Source organism: Panulirus ornatus, chromosome 1, assembly GCF_036320965.1.
Source record: "Panulirus ornatus isolate Po-2019 chromosome 1, ASM3632096v1, whole genome shotgun sequence".
Classification (NCBI taxonomy): domain Eukaryota; kingdom Metazoa; phylum Arthropoda; class Malacostraca; order Decapoda; family Palinuridae; genus Panulirus; species Panulirus ornatus.
Window position 1 is genome coordinate 43086734 of NC_092224.1, and position 20447 is coordinate 43107180.

Genomic DNA, 20447 nt, shown 5'->3' on the forward strand with positions numbered 1-20447 from the left:
TGGAATGAAGAAGTAAGATTATTAGTGAAAGAGAAGAGAGAGGCATTTGGACAATTTTTGCAGGGAAAAAATGCAAATGAGTGGGAGATGTATAAAAGAAAGAGACAGGAGGTCAAGAGAAAGGTGCAAGAGGTGAAAAAGAGGGCAGGTGAGAGAGTATCATTAAATTTTAGGGAGAATAAAAAGATGTTTTGGAAGGAGGTAAATAAAGTGCGTAAGACAAGGGAGCAAATGGGAACTTCAGTGAAGGGGGCTAATGGGGAGGTGATAACAAGTAGTGGTGATGTGAGAAGATGGAGTGAGTATTTTGAAGGTTTGTTCAATGTGTTTGATGATAGAGTGGCAGATATAGGGTGTTTTGGTCGAGGTGGTTTGCAAAGTGAGAGGGTTAGGGAAAATAATTTGGTAAACAGAGAATAGGTAGTAAAAGCTTTGCGGAAGATAAAAGCCGGCAAGGCAGGAGGTTTGGATGGTATTGCAGTGGAATCTATTAAAAAAGGGGGTGACTGTATTGTTGACTGGTTGGTAAGGTTATTTAATGTATGTATGATTCATGGTGAGGTGCCTGAGGATTGGCGGAATGCTTGCATAGTGCCATTGTACAAAGGCAAAGGGGATAAGAGTGAGTGCTCAAATTACAGAGGTATAAGTTTGTTGAGTATTCCTGGTAAATTATATGGGAGGGTATTGATTGAGTGGGTGAAGGCATGTACAGAGCATGAGATTGGGGAAGAGCAGTGTGGTTTCAGAAGTGGTAGAGGATGTGTGGATCAGGTGTTTGCTTTGAAGAATGTATGTGAGAAATACTTAGAAAAGTAAATGGATTTGTATGTAGCATTTATAGATCTGGAGAAGGCATATGATAAAGTTGATAGAGATGCTCTGTGGAAGGTACTAAGAATATATGGTGTGGGAGGCAGTGAAAAGTTTTTATCGAGGATGTAAGGCATGTGTACGTGTAGGAAGAGAGGAAAGTGATTGGTTCTCAGTGAATGTAGGTTTGCGGCAGGGGTGTGTGATGTCTCCATGGTTGTTTAATTTGTTTATGGATGGGGTTGTTAGGGAGGTGAATGCAAGAGTTTTGGAAAGAGGGGCAAGTATGCATTCTGTTTTGGATGAGAGAGCTTGGGAAGTGAGTCAGTTGTTGTTTGCTGATGATACAGCACTGGTGGCTGATTCATGTGAGAAACCGCAGAAGCTGGTGAGTGAGTTTGGTAAAGTGTGTGAAAGAAGAAAATTAAGAGTAAATGTGAATAAGAGCAAGGTACAGTAGGGTTGAGGGTCAAGTCAATTGGGAGGTAAGTTTGAATGGAGAAAAACTGGAGGAAGTAAAGTGTTTTAGATATCTGGGAGTGGATCTGGCAGCGGATGGAACCATGGAAGCGGAAGAAAATCATAGGGTGGGGGAGGGGGCGAAAATCCAGGGAGCCTATAAGAATGTTTGTAAGTCGAGAACATTATCTCGGAAAGCAAAAATAGGTATGTTTGAAGGAATAGTGGTTCCAAAAATGTTGTATGGTTGCGAGGCGTGGGCTATGGATAGAGTTGTGCGCAGGAGGGTGGATGTGCTGGAAATGAGATGTTTGAGGACAATATGTGGTGTCAGGTGGTTCGATCGAGTAAGTAATGTAAGGGTAAGAGAGATGTGTGGAATAAGAAGAGCATGGTTGAGAGAGCAGAAGAGGGTGTTTTGAAGTGGTTTGGGCACATGGAGAGAATGAGTGAGGAAAGATTGACCATGTGTTGGAGGTGGAGGGAACGAGGAGAAGTGGGAGACCAAATTGGAGGTGGAAAGATGGAGTGAAAAAGATTTTGAGTGATCGAGGCCTGAACATACAGGAGGGTGAATGGCAGGCAAGGAATAGAGTGAGTTGGATCGATGTGGTATACTTGGGTCGACGTATTGTCAATGGATTGAATCAGGGCATGTGAAGCGTCTGGAGTAAACCATGGAAACTTCTGTAGGACCTGGATGTGGAAAGGGATGTGTGGTTTCGGGCATTATTGCATGACAGCTAGAGACTGAGTGTGAACGAATGGGGCCTTTGTTGTCCTTTCCTAGCGCTATCTCGCACACATGAGGGGGAGGGGGATGTTATTCCATGTGTGGCGAGGTGGCGATGGGAATGAATAAAGGCAGACAGTGTGAATTGTGTGCATGTGTATATATGTATGTGTTTGTGTGTGTATATATATGTGTACATTGAGATGTATAGGTATGTATATTTGCGTGTGGGGACGTGTATGTATATACATGTGTATGTGGGTGGGTTGGGCCGTTTCTTTCGTCTGTTTCCTTGCGCTACCTCGCAAACGCAGGAGACAGCGACAAAGCAAAATAAATAAATGAATAAATAAATTAAGAAAAAGAATGGAAATGTGGGTGTTATATTAGAATGTTTGCAATTCTGGTAGGTGAGGCTAGACAAGTGATTACATTTGTTAAAAATGTTTATAATTCTTTTCAGTAAATGATTCTGTAAATTTTATTTTATTTATATATTCTACAGGTATTATTCTACAGGTATTTTTTGTTTATAGATCTTGTGTAAAACATGAACGATGAATTATCTACACAATCAAAAAGAATACAGGCACCTCTCATTCTGCTTGATAATTATGGTCCTGAAAATGGTCAGTTAAATCAAAAACTTGTAAACCAAACAGAATAAGTACTGGCGATTAGGGAGTTTCATTATTAATAAGACATTATCATATATTATACCAGTGAAAAACCATAAAACTACTGTATACATATACCAGAAAATACAAAATGCTAGAATCCATAGACTGTACAGTGGATTGTAGTAAACAAAAGCAGGAATTAACAAACTTGATTCCAACACATAGGTTGTTTACTGCTGTTCCTGATTTGCTTGCTGATACTGTTGGAGAAGATGAATGGAGGAGTTATTTGGGAATGGTGCTCACCTGGGTAAGGTGATGTAGTTTTTGGAAGGTGTTGGCGGTGTTTGAATGAGTTCAGCTCTTACATCATTAGATGTTGATGGCTGGTGCTCATTAGAAGTTTCCTTTTTCTTCAGAAAGAAGTCTAGTCTTGTCCGTTTAGCCCTCATTGTCTCCTTATTGTGGATTTCTTTATAGCACCTGATGCCAGCTTGGTCATTTGAGGCCCCATTTGAACTGTGCTCTTTGTTTGGGTCATCTTCATTAGGTATAAGGATAGCAAGGGCATTGTAGTGAAATGCTTTAGCTAACCTCTTGCTAGTGGGAAATGCACTTGCTTGATCACTCATTATGCTACTACCACCATTTGGCATTTCTTCTCCAATTGAAGATCTTCATTTGCAAGCCTTCCTTATGCAATTTTAGCCTCTTATCTATGTTATTCTTCTCATCCTCATCAAAACTGACTTTACTTTTGCCATTTCCACAATGTGAGCACTTGTTCTTGATATGTTATTGTCAACATCAAAACCTTAGAATCCATGGATAAACTGGGAGCACAGCCTCACCAATGATCATAATGGCATCCTTGATGGTGAAAGACTTCCAGAATTCCTTCACAGTCATTCTCTTGAGCCTTCATTATCTTTGCAATTGTTCTCCATATAGAGTAAGCCTTGAAAGTAGATATCACGTGCATGGTCCATTGGCTGGATGAGAGATGTAATGTTGGGCGGAAGAAAGACTACTTTGATGATCTCACTAAGGTGAATCTTGAAAATTATATTCTCCTTTGCACAGTGCTCCTTCAGCTTCACATATCCTTTAAAAGCCCTGGAATTTTCTGAAATGGTAGACCACCAATAGCTTTAGCTTGCAATCACCTTTGGTGTTTTCCCCAACAAGCAGCATCAGGCAATCCTTAGCAGCTTTGAATCTGGAGCAGTCTTTTCTTTTCCAAAATAATCAACTTTCATTTCTTACGAGAATAACTGCTTCCTTAAAAAATTGTCTTGAGGGATTCTGGGAAATTTTTGGCAGAAGCAGCCACACCCACACCACTCGATGTGGTAATCATTGTGTTTTTGAAATGTGGAAACTAACCAGAACTTACTTGAAATGTGGAAACTAACCAGAACTTACTTGAAATGTCTTCACTGCTCCTCCTTTTGCTGTATCAGACTTTCTGATGGGAATATTCTCATGGGTTTGGTGTTCAGTCCATGTTCTCAACATTCGTTCAGTTCTATCCTTCATTGAACCAGGAATATCAGGTCATAAATGCACTGATTTATTTTCCACTCTTTGCAGTCTCCTTGATCTTTGCATTATCACAAATAGTCCATAAAAAGGATTCACAAAGACCAAGGACATATTAGCAGCTGCTCATTCCTTTATCACATTACATTTAAGCAAATTCATCTTAACCGTCATCATGATGGCCTTACGAAGCACCACTGGTATTAGGAAAACTTAAAAGATGCTTTGGTGGCATGGTGCAAGGGGCAAAACATGTATAGTATATTGTAGCACTCCATTACAGTTGACTGTATCCATGCACTGAGGACTGCAAGGCGGGAAGCTGCATCCCCACGCCATGTGTACGTGTGCTTCTCTTACAACATTGCCAGCCCCATACTAATATGTTGCTAACCCAATAAAGATTTTATTTTTCCAGACGTAAGTCCATGTAAATAAAAAAATGCATTTTTCTGAAAATGACGTAAATTAAACACACAAATCAAGAGGTTCCTGTTTGTGACAAAACTTTACTTAGCTTATCCCAGATTCCTGAAGAAATGTTTGTGACAAATAGGCAGATACCTGACATTATTTTCTTTATGTGTTGTAGATTATGTTTATTGCTTGGATAATATATTGAATTATTTGGTATATTATATCCATTGTTTTAAATGTTTTGAGATTTTTCCCGTAAGATCCTTAATCCCACAGTTACGTGGAAATAAAAATGAATGCCATTACATAGTGCAATATGGTACTGCTGAACTTGTTTATACCTATTTCATGCTATATCATGATCTTACTGTTTATATATTTATTTATTATAGCCCCTCTTGCTTTAGCACAGTGCTGTTGAAGATCAAGCAAAGAGTGGCTTCCTTTGTATACATTGTCTCCAGTCCTCATGTACCAAATTGCTTCCGTTTTCCTTGTACAGTGCCTAAGTTTTTCTCCAATTTTTTTCTTCTTTTTAATATTTGATCACTGTTTTGTGTGTTAGTGAAGTAGGGCCAGGAACAAAGAAAGGCCGAGTCTGCTCACGTCCATTTTCTAGCTGTCATGCAATGCACCGAAACCACAGCTCCCTGTCCACAACCAGGCCCCATAGACCATTCCTCTAGTGCCTCATTGCCCTGGTTCAGTCCATTGACAGCATTTCAGCCCCTGTATACTATATTGCTCCAATTCACTCTATCCATCCCATGAACCTACTTGTTCAAATCCTGATCACTTAAATCTTTTTCACTCCATCCTTTCATCTCCAGTTGTTCTCCCAGTTTTCATTGTTTCCCCCCACTACTGACTTATATATCCTCTTTGTTAACCTTTCTTCACCCATTCTTTCTGTATGTTTGAACTGTTACAGCACACCCTCTTCAGCTTTCTCAGACACTTTTTTTTTTCTTTTTTTTTTAACCACACACCTCTCTTACCCTTTCATTACTTAAACATTTCATTTCCAGCACACTCTCCATCCTCTGCACAAACTTATGTATTCCCCATGCCTCACATTCATATGTTTTTGGAACCACTGCATTTTTAAACATGATGATTTTTAACCTCACAGATAAGTCTCTTCAAATATTCTTCAGTGCTCTCAGAGTCTTCACCCCCTCACCCACCCTATGACTCACTTCCACTTCTGTGGTTCTATTCACTCTCAAGTCCTCTCCCTGGTATTTAAACACTCCACTTCCTTCAGTTTTGCTTCCTACAAACTCATATCCCAACTGACTTTTTCATGTACTCTCAACTTCCTCCTTTCACATACCCTTTCAGACTCAGTCACCAATTTTGTAGTTTCATGTTTGAACCTTCTACTAGTTCTGTATCAGCAAACAACCATCAACATACTTGTCAGGCCCTCTTATCCCATCTTAACTGTATATGCATTCGCCCCTCTCTCCAAGACTCAGATTTGCCTCCCTCACCACCCCATCCATAAACAGTTTATACAACCATGATGACATCACACACCCCTGTTTTAGACCAGCCTTCACTTGGACCATGCATTCCTCTCTCTTCCCACTTTTACACATGCCTTGCATCCATGATAAAAACTTCTCATTGCTTCTAGCAGCTTTCCTAAAATCTTTCACAAGGAATTTTTACCAACTCTATCATATATTCTCTCCAGATCCATAAAAGCCATCCCATTGTCAGAATATTTTTTACATGCATTCAAAGCAAACACCTGATTCACACACCTTAAACCACTTCTAAAACCACACTGTTACTCCCCGATCTGATGCTTTGTACATGCCTTCACACTCTCAGTTGCATCCTTCCCATACAGCTTACTGTGTACACTTAACAAACATGTATCTCAGTAGTTTGAACACTCTCCTTTATCCCACATGCCTTTATACAGTGGCATTGTACATATTGTACATGCTGTCTTTCACTCCTCAGGTGCCTCACCATGATACATTAAAAATTTTAACTAACCAGTGTCAACAACAGTCTTCCCCTTGTTTGTATGTTCATATGTTATTGCCTTTCCTGCTTTAGGAAGGTGTTAAGATCAAGCAAAGAGTGGCTTCCATTGTTTACATCCAGTTTCTAGCTCTCATGTATAATGTGCTCAAGATAGTCCAATATACATAGGCTGTCTACACAGATAATACAGGGATTCATCCTGAACATTCTCTCTCTCTCTCTCTCTCTCTCTCTCTCTCTCTCTCTCTCTCTCTCTCTCTCTCTCTCTCTCTCTCTCTCTCTCTCTCTCTCTCTCTCTCTCTCTCTCTCTCTCTCTCTCTCTCTCTCTCTCTCTCTCTCTCTCTCTCTCTCTCTCTCTCTCTCTCTCTCTCTCTCTCTCTCTCTCTCTCTCTCCTCTCTCTCTCTCTCTCTCTCTCTCTCTCTCTCTCTCTCTCTCTCTCTCTCTCTCTCTCTCTCTCTCTCTCTCTCTCTCTCTCTCTCTCTCTCTCTCTCTCTCTCTCTCTCTCTCTCTCTCTCTCTCTCTCTCTCTCTCTCTCTCTCTCTCTCTCTCTCTCTCTCTCTCTCTCTCTCTCTCTCTCTCTCTCTCTCTCTCTCTCTCTCTCTCTCTCTCTCTCTCTCTCTCTCTCTCTCTCTCTCTCTCTCTCTCTCTCTCTCTCTGTACAGGACTTTATGGTCAACAGCTGATCCCATCATTTTTTTTTCTGATGAACGTTTGGATTTTTCTTTATTTTGATATATTATAAACTAAGAATAAGCAGACAGATAAGTTTATTTAAGTATTGATTCAGAAGCTCTTGCCATGGACTTTAAAACTTGGAATTTTTGCTTATTGGATGGGATTTAACCTGCAAAATATCCTGGGTTTACTATTGGTTATTCTTTGTATTAGTGTATCATGTATAATGACATTGATTTTATGTTCAGGTGTTATTGTTTATGAAGTATTTCATTTTATGTAGATTTAACGTGGTGTTTTGATTGGACCCAGACTGATATATGATATACTATGATTTCTCTATGTGATGTGTCAGATGTAATAATCTTTGCGTAAGTATAGTCTGAAAAGCCATTCAGTTGATTTAGGACAAAATTAGTTTATGTTTGAAAATAATCTACATATTTGTTATAGGTGATGACATCAAAGGAGAAGGAGAAGATAACGGACTTAAAGAAGTGTGATTTCCGACGAATTCATGCCTACTATGTGCAAAAAAATGAAGAAAGAAAGAATCGCAGTAAAGAGGAGAAGAAGGCCCTGAAAGAAAAGAATGAAGCAATGATTGCTGAATATGGCTGGTGCAATATTGATGGCCATCGACAGCGCATTGGCAACTTTAAAATAGAGCCTCCAGGTTTGTTCCGTGGTCGTGGAGAGCACCCAAAACAAGGCATGCTCAAGAAGCGCATCATGCCAGAGGATGTCATTATCAACTGTTCAAGAGATTCTGTGATACCAAAACCACCTGAAGGACATAGATGGAAAGAAGTTAGTATTTATTTTTACTTATTATGCTTTGTCGCTGTCTCCCGTGTTAGCGAGGTAGCACAAGGAAACAGACGAAAGAATGGCCCAACCCACACTCATACACATGTATATACATACACGTCCACACATGCACACATGAATACCTGTACAACTCAACCTATACATATATATACATACACAGACATATACATTTATACACGTACATAATTCATACTTGCTGCCTTTTATTCATTCCCGTCGCCTCCTCGCCACACATGAAATGACATTCCCTTCCCCCCTGCATGTGCGTGAGGTAGCGCTAGGAAAAGACGACAAAGGCCACATTCGTTCACACTCAGTCTCTAGCTCTCATGTGTAATGCACCGAAACCACAGCTCCCTTTCCACATCTAGGCCCTTTAAAACTTTCCATGTTTTACCCCAGATGCTTCACATGCCCTGGTTCAATCCATTGACAGCACGTCAACCCCAGTATACCACATCATTCCACTTCACTCTATTCCTACCACGCCTCACCCTCCTGCATGTTCAGGCCCCGATCGCTCAAAATATTTTTCACTCCATCCTTCCACCTCCAATTTGGTCTCTCACTTCTCGTTCCCTCCACCTGTGACACACATATATCCTCTTTGTCAGTCTTTCCTCACTCATTCTCTCCATGTAACCAAACTATGTCAATACACCCTCTTCTGCTCTCTCAACCACACTGTTTTTATAACCACACATCTCTCTTACTCTTTCATTACTTACTCGATCAAACCACCTCACACCACACATTGTCCTCAAACATCTCATTTACAACACATCTACCCTCCTCCACACAACCCTATCTATAGCCCACACCTTGCAACCATACAGCATTGTTGGAACCACTATTCCTTCAAACATACCCATTTTTGCTTTCTGAGATAATGTTTTCGTATTCCACACATTTTTCAGCACTCCCAGAACTTTTGCCCCCTCCCCCACCCTTTGACTTACTTCCGCTTCCATGGTTCCATCTGCTGCTAAATCCACTCCCAGATATCTAAAACACTTCACTTCCTCCAGTGTTTCTCCATTCAAACTTACCTACAACTTGACGTCTCTCAACCCCACTGTACCTAATAACCTTGCTCTTATTCACATTTACTCTCAGCAGTTAGTGATTCCTAGTATATATGACCATAAGGCTGGGTTAATATATGCAAGGAAATGAGTTCAGGTTTGATATACATTAAAATGAATGAAGAAAGTGAGATGCAAGATCTTGTTAGTGCTTATGCTTCAGGAAGCAAGATGAGCGAAGAAGTAATGAATGCATTTTGGGGGAGATGAGTGAGTGTTTTGGCATCTTTCATGTAGGGGATTGTATCTTGGTGTTAGGTGCTCTGAATACTAGAGTGGGTGATTTAGCATTTGTGAAATATGAAGTTGATGAGTAGGACACCAGGTGGATTGTGTAATCAGTTCTAGATTGAGGTAGTGTAAATGTTCTTGGTGTTTTGGAAATTACGTGGTTGTAAAAGAAATGGTGAAAGTATGATGGCTTCGATAAATGGCATGTGTGCAGTGATCCTGGGGAACTGGAAATGAGTGGAAGGGTGGTAGGAAGTTGAGAGAATGGTGGGAGAGCTGAAAAAGAATGTTGATGACAGAAGAGAAAGAAAGGATCAGTAAGCTTAAGAGAGAATTTTTTTTTGAAAGTTGAATAGTTTCTGTAAAACCAAAGGAGATGAGAGTGATGGGAACAGATGGAATAAATATAATGGAGAGAAATTATGTGAAAACGAGGTGATTATTGTTTTGAAGGACTACTGAAATTGTTTGGTGATAAGAGATTTTCATTGTATGTATGGGTCTTGGTGAGGTGCATGAGGTTTGGCAGAATGCCTATAAAGTGCCATTGTGTAAAGGCAAGGTGAACTAAGGGTTATGTTTGAATTACAGAGGTATAAGTTTGTAGAGTGTACCTGTTTAGTTATATGGTAGAGTAGTCATTGACAAGGTGAAGGTATGTACACAGCTTCAGATTTAGGGGAACAGTATGGTTTTAGGAGGGTTAGAGGATGTGTCGATCAGGTGTTTGCTTTAAAGAGTGTGTGAGAAATACTTGGATAAACAGAGGAATATATATTTGGCATTTGTAGATCTGGAGAAAGTACATGATAAGGGTGATAGAGATGTCTTGTGGAATGTCTCACTAGTATATGGTGTGGGATGAAATTTACTAGAATCAATGAAAAGGTTTTTATCAGGAATGTAAAGCATGTGTACAAGTAGGTAGAAAGGGGGGGGGGGGGGGCTGATTCTGTTTTAAGGTGTATCTGTGTGATTCTAGGTTAAGGTGGATCTGTGGCAGGGGTGAGTGATGTCACCATGGCTGTTTAATTTATGAGTTGGGTGGTGAGGGAGGTAAATGCAGGTGTTGTGGAGAGAAGGGAGAGTATGCAGTCTGTAAGGAGTCAAGGGGCCTGGAAAGAAAGTAAGTTGTTGTTTGCTGGTGACATAGCACAGGTAGGAGATTGATATAAGAAACTGCAAATGTTGATATCTAAGTTTGAGAGTGTGTGTAAAAGGAGGATGTTGAGAGTAAATGTGATTAAGAGCAAGGTTATTAGGTTTAGTAGTGCAGAGGTACAGGTTAGTTGAGGTGTGAGTTTGTAAGAAAAAAATTGGAGGAGGTGCAATATTGTAGACACTCGGGAATGGACATGGCAATGAATGGAACCATGAGAGTGGAGGTGAGTCATGGGGTGGGTGAGGGGGGATGAATGTTCTGGGAGCACTGAAGAATGTATGGAAAGAGATGTCATTATCTGGGAGGGCAAAAATCGTTATGTTTTGAAGGTTGCACTACGTTAGGGAGTGAGACTCTTGAGACTGAACGTAGCAGAAAACTATAAATGATGCACTATCTAAAACCTATGTCTACATTTCCACCACTTCCTGGTTGGTCTGGTTAAATTGAAACATATTTTGTATTGAATCTCTGAAATAGCATGTGATAGTGAAGAAGTAAAGGAAAGCGAAGCATTCATTCACTGGTCAGTGCCAGTGAGCTTGATAGGGAAAATCTTGATGTCTCTTCGCAGGTGATACTATTGGGAGATACTTTGATAACATATGGGTTTTCAAAATGAAAGAAAGGGAAAAGTGTGGACTGACTTTATTATCATTTAAGCTAAGGGAGCATGATATATTAGTTATTTTAATAAAACATTGAACAAAAAGAGTAAAAAAAAAGATATTTCAGCAAGACCTATTGCTGAGGAGCCATTAACTCAAATGCCTGTGCAGGACTAAGACACTGGTATCTGTAACTGATTTTTTTTTTTATCCCCAACTGTTTCAGCTGGCCACACATTCATCAATGTATCTATTTTAATGGCACCTCCCTCTCCAGCAGCCCCTCCCAAATGTAAATACAGTACGCCCTCAGTTTAACAGACTATTGGGGTGGGTGGGTGGGTGGGAGATGTCCATTAATGCTGAAAGTCTGTTAAATTGAATGTAACCTGTGGGCCATTTTTTTTATACTCTGTGCAGTTCACATGCTTTTTTTTTTTTAACTCCTCTATCACTTGATGCCATTTTGAATTGTGAGGATTGCAAAATTATTTTATGAATAGATGATAGCTTGAAGCAGACTGAGACAGAAACAAAGTGAGTATACCCCATGCTACCAAAAACAAAATGATGTAGCATTTGAGATTTTTAAAGAAATATTTAATGTAGTGTTATTTGCCCCAGTCCATAAAATCGGAAATCTGTTATATTAGGGTCCACTGAATTGAGGGTTTACTGTATTGGCATCTCAACAAAGCTGACTAGAGGATAACTTTAAACAATTCTCCTCTGACTTTCCTCAGGTAAATTACTCTCTCTTCTGTGGTGATGCATCTATCTCAACCAAACACATATCAGAGGTAAATGTTGTGGGAAATAGAAGCATTTATCCTTTGTTTCTCTAAGATATTCCTCCAGGGCAACCTATACTTCCAGGCCTTGGTTCTTCCATAACTATTCTGAGGCCATTCTGGCAAGGGATCAGGGATATTGGGCTTAAAAGAACAATTCCTTCTTCAGATTCCCATTCAGTCTTTATCACTGCCCATGATAATTGCAAGTATATTATCCATGAGGGAAAGCATTTTTTTTCAGAGGAAGTGCGATCACCTTTCCTTGTCATCCACTGATAGATCTTTCTGGTCTTTATCTAAGGGCATCATTAACAACTACTGTTGCACTACCTTTCCTTTACTTTAACATTCTGACAATACTATAGTTGTCTTTCCTCTACCTCTGCCTTGGATGATAAACAGTCCTTCACATCCTAATAGTCCTCTTACTAATCCTGTGCCTCTTCCTGGAATCTCTTTGTACTGTTCGAAAAGCATTTTTTCTGGACACAAGCAAGTCCTGATGGCAACCATCATTGTATACTGAAAGAGTGTGCCTCTGAAGTTGCACCAGGGCTTACGTATTTGTTTTGTTTCTGTTTAAAAACCAGAACTTTCCCCTCCTTCTGGGAAGCATTCGCTGGTACATTCCATCCTAAGAATGGCAACTTCTAACCCCTTTTACTAATGTTGTGTTGCTTTGACATCTACCTTTTCCAAAGTCTTTGAATCCCTTCTCAAAACCCATATCCTCAGACATCTTGAATCCACTGGTGATATTTTTCCTATGTTATTAATGTCTGGTCTTCATCCCTGAAAGATTTGGGGGAATCCTGTGTAGTTCCCCATGGTATATCCAAACTTTAAACAGGATGTGGCATCATGGTTGCATCTTTAAGCTCCTATCTTTTGGCTTCGCTCCCTTGTATCTAGTTTCCTCTCTGGCCAATCCATCTCTGTGGTTGTTGATGGATCAGCCTCTCCCCCTTTCTCCATCAAAAGCGGAGTCCCTCAGGGTTCTGTCCTGTCTTTTTCACCTTTTTGTCACTGATTTCCTTTCATCCGCAAATAACCAAATGCACTTGTACATTGATAACTCAACACTGCATTCCTCCACATTTTTCATTTATGTTCCTTCTCTTAATCGATTTGCAACTTGGCACAACTTCCTTGATAAACTTGGACAGGATATTTCAGTTGGATAGATGAAATCTGGTTAACTTTAATGCTTCCTAGACCCTGTTTCTACCCATCTCTCTATTGGGAATTCCTCACAACTTTTCTTGTGCCTTTGAAGGTTCTGCAATTCTACCTCTTGACTCGGTGAACATACTTTTATTAATGTAACATCCATCCCAATCTGGAAATCCCTTATCATGGAAATAGCTGAGTCTGCCTCTAAGAAACTTGGCGTCCAGTTTAGGTATTGAAATTTCTTTTCTCCCAATGAGTTGCTCCCATTATATAGATGATTAATTCGTCCTTTTATAGAGTACCACTCTCTCGTCTGGGATGCCTCTAGTCTTGCATCCTTACTTGACTAAAGTCAAAAGTGGTCTGACTTTTAAACTCTCCCAGGCTAATTTCAAAACTTGCTCTGTGCTGGAATGTTGGTTCTCTTTCCATCTTCTGTATGTACTACATTGGTGTTCTTTCTGAGAGGTGGCTAGCTGCTTGCTGACCCCCACCATTAGCTAGACCACACAAAACTTGGCAAGCTGCTTCATGTGATTATTGTGTGGCCATTGATAACCCAAAAGTGAGCTGTTTTGGTGACTGTTTCTTTCCTTATGCCTCAAAGTTTCGGAACTCTCTGCCCTCTCATGTCTTTCCTAATAACTATAATTAAGCACATTTTAGAGGGCAGGTTTCTGCTTCCCCAAAATTTGTAAATACTTTCCCTTGTCTTTTTCCCTTTCATTAACTTCTCTATAGTTCAAATGATGTCCGACCTTGATGTGGAGTTAGGTTCTTAACGGACCCTTTTATGTGTTAAAAAGAAAATCCTGCAGACTCATAAGAGAGGAAAAACCAGTGGTGATATTATTCAGGGAGCTAATTGTTTCATAAATTGAATATTGCACTGTTCTAACATCACCCTACAAGGTAGATGAAAATGCAGAATTAGGAATAGATCTTTTACAATGCAGAATTAGGAATAGATCTTTTACAGCCCATATCAGTGTAGTAAAGGAACTGAATTAGTGGGAACAGCTGAAGTCTCTGAGGCTGTCCAGTGTAGATGGGAGAGTTTTATCATCACCTATACCTGGACAGTCTTAGAATTTATGATTCCCAACTTACAATTGGAAATAGCATCATATCAGCACGACAGACGATTGAAAAATACTACCTCTGAAATCCATTGGTGCAGTATGCATAAAATGAGAGAACACCTTAAATATCTGGGGGGTCAACACTCTCCAGCACTGTCTGCTTTATTCAGAAACACCATGCAATGCATAGTAGAGAGGCTTGAGAGTGCCTGGACAAGTACCTACAAAGTTTACCAGACCAGCCAGGCTGTGGGGCCTAAGTGGGCCTGTAAGTTGGTGCTTTTGATAGTTTGGTCGACCAGTGACCCAGCTCAACAGCCAAGGACTTTTTAAGGTTTTACCATTAGTCCCAACTGTTTTGTATGAATGTGAGGCATGAGCTGTAAATGAGAATGTGTAGAGGAGGGTGTATGAAATGGAAATGAAATGTTTGTCGACAAGATGCAGTGAGGTAGTTTGATCAAGTAAGTAATAAAAGGGCAAGATAGATCTGTTGTAATAAGAAGAAAGTGAGAGTTGAAGAGGATGGGCTGACAGTGAGAATATGTGTCAGAAGTTGGGGTGACAAGGAGAAGGTGGACACCAAAAGGGATTAATCGACTAGGGTCTGAACATGCATGAGGGTGAATGTTATGAACAGGATAAAGTGATCAGGAACAGTGTTGTATTCAGAGGGTGACGTGGACTGAACCAGGGTTTGTAAAGTCACTGGGAGAAACCACAGAAAGGTCTGTGGGGCCTGGTCATGTTTTTGGTTTTGTTACATTTCATGTGACAGCTGGACGGTGGATGAGGGAATTTAGCCTTTCTCCATCTCTTCTTTGTGCAGGCTCACTTCACCAGGAAATGGTGAACATGGGTGAAAAGATTGCTAATCTTTGTGAAGATATGATCTAGCAATGAGGATGAATCAGTCCCTCTCATCCTAGTGTGGTCACTGATGTGCTGGTATAGGAAGTTTTCCTGTACACCCTTTATGTTGTGTTTCCCTGATTACTTGTCAGTGTTAGAATCTAACAAATCCCTCCAATCTCTCTCTGATTAACTTGAATATCCCAATTCTTGATTTAGCAACCTAGTGTCTGGAACATGAAGAAATAACATCATTTGATCACATCATCACTCTGTCATGCATAAAGCACTGGAATCATTGTTCCCAGTCCATAACCAAGCCTTACAGATCTTTTTAGGCTGTCATGCATAAAGCACTGGAATCATTGTTCCCAGTCCATAACCAAGCCTTACAGATCTTTTTGGGCTGTCATGCATAAAGCACTGGAATCATTGTTCCCTTTCCATGACCAAGCCTTACAGATCTTTTTGGTTTTGCCCCACCACTTGATATCCTGTAGTTTAGCCCATTGCCCAGTTGAGTGTAAGAGTAAAATATCTGTGAAGATTCCCTTGTCATTTGTATAGAGTTGGCTTGAGATTTACATGCAGTTCTGTCACTCTCTTTAGTTTTCTCTTATTTGATGTTTCACTGATTATTCATTTATATGCCTGCAGTCATACTTTTTTCGTCATTGTGCTAGTTCTGTAAAACTTAAATTAAAATCTGACCATGTTGCTATTTGTTTAAGTACTATAAGTTATCCGTTATCTTCTTTTTCGGTACGTTCACCATTTCTTGCATTAGCGAGGCAGCCTCAGAAACAGACAAAAAATGGCTTTATTTGCTCTCATGTGCTTCATAGTTGTCATATATAATGCTCTGAAACCAAAACTTATTCTGTGAAAACATACTGAACTTGTTAATCAGTTAAGCACATATTCTTGCATCATCCTCAACTATATTTCCCTTTGATACCATAGATATGATAAGCTTCTCTTTAACTGACTTCCTTTTCCTGGTGAATTTATGGAAAAATTTTGGATTTTCACTAGCCTTATCTGCAATGCTTGTGTCAGAATTTCTTTGTTCCTCCTTCCTTATTTTGGTATACTCATTTCTTGCCCTCTTATATACCTTGCATAGGCTGACATCTCAAAACTCCATTGCTTAATAAACATTCTTTCCTTTTTCTTAACCTTCCTTATGGCTAGAGGTACACATGTTCCCACTCTTTCAGTGTACATTTCATAGAACCTTTCACTACTATACTGTGGTTTCTGACAACTGAATTTCATGTTCCAATCTATTTTCCACACTGTTAAGTTCTGTGTTAGTTTCTGTGTTCTTTTTTTGAACTTCCTTACTTACCACATAATGAAATTTAAGCAAGTGGTGGATGATTATACTTTAAGTATTCATGGTAGTCTATGTGAAGGTAAGATCTATTAATGAGGTGAATCATCCTTCTCATCCTTGTGTGTTCGCCGATATGCTCTATAGAACATTTTCCTGTACACTTTTTTTAAGATCTTCTTTTGCCTCCATGATTAACTGTCATCATGAGAAAGCAAATCCTGCCAGTTTATCAACTAATAATTGAAAGCTTCCATTTCCTGAACTTTTGAGATAGTGCCAGAATCAAGTGAAGAAATTTCCTTATATGCTCACAACCTACTCTAGCTGTTCATGTGTAATGCACTGAAATCAGAGTTCCCTATCCACAACCAGGTCCCATATACCTTTCCATGGTGTTCCACAATCACTTCATTTGCAGTTTTAAGTATTTATTTATTTTGCTTTGTCGCTGTCTCCCGCATTAGCGAGTTAGCACAAGGAAAGATACGAAAGAATGGCCCAACCCACCCACATACACATGTATATACATACACGTGCACACACGCAACTATACATACCTATACATCTCAACGTAAACATATATATACACACACAGACATATACATATATACACATGTACATAATTCATACTGTCTGCCTTTATTCATTCCCATCGCCACTTCACCACACATGAAATAACAACCCCCCTCCCCCGTCATGTGTGCAAGGTAGCGCTAGGAAAAGACAACAAAGGCCTGATTCGTTCACACTCAGTCTGTAGCTGTCATGTGATAATGCACCGAAACCACAGCTCCCTTTCCACATCCAGGCCCCACAGAACTTTCCATGGTGTACCCCAGACGCTTCACATGCCCTGGTTGAATTCATTGACAGCACGTCGACCCCGGTATACCACATTGTTCCAATTCACTCTATTCCTTGCACACCTTTCACCCTCCTGCATGTTCAGGCCCCGATCACTCAAAATCTTTTTCACTCCATCTTTCCACCTCCAATTTGGTCTCCCACTTCTCGTTCCCTCCACCTCTGACACATATATCCCCTTGGTCAATCTTTCCTCACTCATTCTCTCCATGTGACCAAACCATTTCCAAACACCCTCTTCTGCTCTCTCAACCACACTCTTTTTATTACCACACATCTCTTTCTCAATTATTACTTACTCGATCAAACCACCTCACACCACATATTGTCCTCAGACATCTCATTTCCAGCACATCCACCCTCCTGCACACAACTCTATCCATAGGCCACGCCTTGCAATCATATAACATTGTTGGAACCATTATTCCTTCAAATATACCCATTTTTGCTTTCTGAGATAATGTTCTCGACTTGCACACATTCTTCAAGGCTCCCAGAATTTTCGCCCCCTCCCCCACCCTATGATTCACTTCCGCTTCCATGGTTCCATCCGCTGCCAAAACCACTCCCAGATATCTAAAACACTTCACTTCCTCCAGTTTTTCTCCATTCAAACTTACCTCCCAATTGACTTGACCCTCAACCCTCAACCCAACATTTACTCTCAGCTTTCTTCTTTTTTTACACTTTACCAAACTCAGTCACCAGCTTCTGCAGTTTCTCACATGGATCAGCCACTAGCACTGTATCATCAGTGAACAACAACTGACTCACTTTCCAAGCTCTCTCATCCCCAACAGACTGCATACTTGCCCCTCTTTCCAAAACTCTTGCATTCACCTCCCTAACAACCCCATCCATAAACAAATTAAACAACTATGGAGACATCACACACCCCTGCTGCAAACCTACATTCACTGAGAACCAATCACTTTCCCCTCTTCCTACATGTACACATGCCTTACATCCTCAACAAAAACTTTTCACTGCTTCTAACAACTTGCCTCCCACACCATATATTCTTAATACCTTCCACAGAGCATCTCTATCAACTTCTCCAGATCCATAAATGCTACATACAAATCCATTTGCTTTTCTAAGTATTTCTCACATACATTTTTCAAGGCAAACACCTGATCCACACATCCTCTACCACTTCTGAAACTACACTGCTCTTCCCCAATCTGATGCTCTGTACATGCCTTCCCCCTCTCAATCAATACCCTCACATATAATTTCCCAAGAATACTCAACAAACTCTGTAATTTGAGCACTCACTCTTATCCCCTTTGCCTTTGTACAATGGCACTATGCAAGCATTCCGCCAATCCTCAGGCACCTCACCATGAATCATACATACATTAGATAACCTTACCAACCAGTCAACAATACAGACTTATGTTGTGTAAAGTTAAGTGATTACTCTCTCTAACTGTTCTCTTACATTTGCTGATTCATTGTTTATTGTTTACTTGAGTTATTTAGTATCTTTTACTTTTTCATTACACATTTGCCATTTCTTGCATTAGGAAGGCAGCACCGGAAACAGAAAAAAATAAAATGGTTTCATTTCTCAAATCTACTCACTTGCCATCTTGTATAATGCTCTAAAACCAGAGCCCTTCAATCTACAACCAGGTCCCATGGACCTTTCCATGGTTTCCTTCTGACTGCTTGATATCCCCTGGTTCAACCCATGACAGCATGTCGTTCCTTATAACCACATTGCTCCAAATTACTCAGTCCTTTGCATGCCATTCACCCTCCTGTATGTTCAGACCCTGGGTCACCAAAGCATATTTCACTCCATCCTTTCACCACTTCCTTTTGCTTCTGATATTGGTCATCCCTTCATCACTCATTTTCCCCACATGTTCTCACCAATTTACCACAACTTTTTTTTCCTTATTGGAGGCTTCAGTAGTGGACAAAGGCCAGACTTTCATTGAAATATGAGGAGGTTGATGAAAGAGAAAAAGAACAACTAAGGAAGAGTATTTTCAAATTTTGGAGGAAGTGGAAAACCTGTCTTTAAAAGTGGCATATTATAGGTATTGGAAGGACATGGAGAGGATAGAGAGTTCCAAAGTTTCAAGATGTAGGGAGAGAAACAATTATCAAAATAATCCACCATTAAGTTGCAAACAGCCACAAAGTCTTCATGTGACATAGTAGCTTGCCGAGTATTGCAAGATCTAGTTAGTGGTGGGGTCACACAAGCAACCAGCAATTGGAAGTAAAAACCAAATACCAATAGAAGAGGATAATTGAACTAACATTGTGTTAGCCTCACACCCATGTATTGTCCTGAAGCATTTCATTTCCAACACATTAACCCATTCCTTTATTTTTTTTTTCTAAGGCCCATTTCTTGCATCCTTACAGCACATAACTCAATGCACCCAAGACGTTTTGTCCCCTCACCCATCATATGGCTTGCTATATCTCCTTTGAATCCATTCGCTGTCATATTTTCTCCCAGGTATGGAAAGTACTCAACTTTCTCCAAGTTTTCTCCATTCAAACTTACACTCCAAATAACTTCATAGAATGGCAAAAGGTGAGAGCAAGTGATGTGAGGGGAGTGGGGGAAGAATGGGATGTATTTAGAGAAGCATATGGCATGAGAAAGGTAGAAGGTGGGCAGATTAGAAAGGGTTGTGAGTGGTGGGATGGAGAAGTAAAGTTGTTAGTGAAAGAGAAAAGAGAGGATTTTGGACGATACTTACTAGGAAGGAGTGCGTATGACTGGGAAATGTATAAGAGAAAGCGGCAGGAGGTCTAGAGGAAGTTGCAAGGAATAAAAAAGAGGGCAAATGAGAGTTGGGGTGAGAGAGTATCATTAAACTTTAGGGAGAATAAAAAGATGATTTGGAAGGAGGTAGATAACATGTGTAAGACAAGAGAACAAATGGGAACATCTGTGAAGGGGGGCAAGAGTTAAGTGATAACAGGTAATGATGAAATGAGGAGATGGAGTAGTTTGAAGGTTTAATGAATGCATTTGATGATAGAGTGGTATATGTAGGGTGTTTTGGTCAAGTTGGTGTGCAAAGCAAGAGGATCAGGGAGAATGGTTTTGTTAAGAAAGATGAAATCCGGCAAGTCAGCAGGTTTGGATGGTATTGCAGTTGAATTTAAGAAAAAGAGTGACTGTGTTGT

At 40.1% G+C, this 20447-nt stretch overlaps 1 protein-coding gene across 2 annotated transcripts in view; it reads left to right on the top strand.

Annotated features, from left to right (window-relative positions):
* The window catches only part of Top1 (topoisomerase 1), a 439511-nt gene that overhangs the window by 336349 nt on the left and 82715 nt on the right, over positions 1-20447 (top strand). For both annotated transcript variants that reach the window (XM_071662223.1, XM_071662230.1), the window contains exon 8: positions 7718-8074. In XM_071662223.1, coding sequence (XP_071518324.1) covers positions 7718-8074 — 357 coding nt within the window. The remainder of the gene's footprint in view (positions 1-7717; positions 8075-20447) is intronic.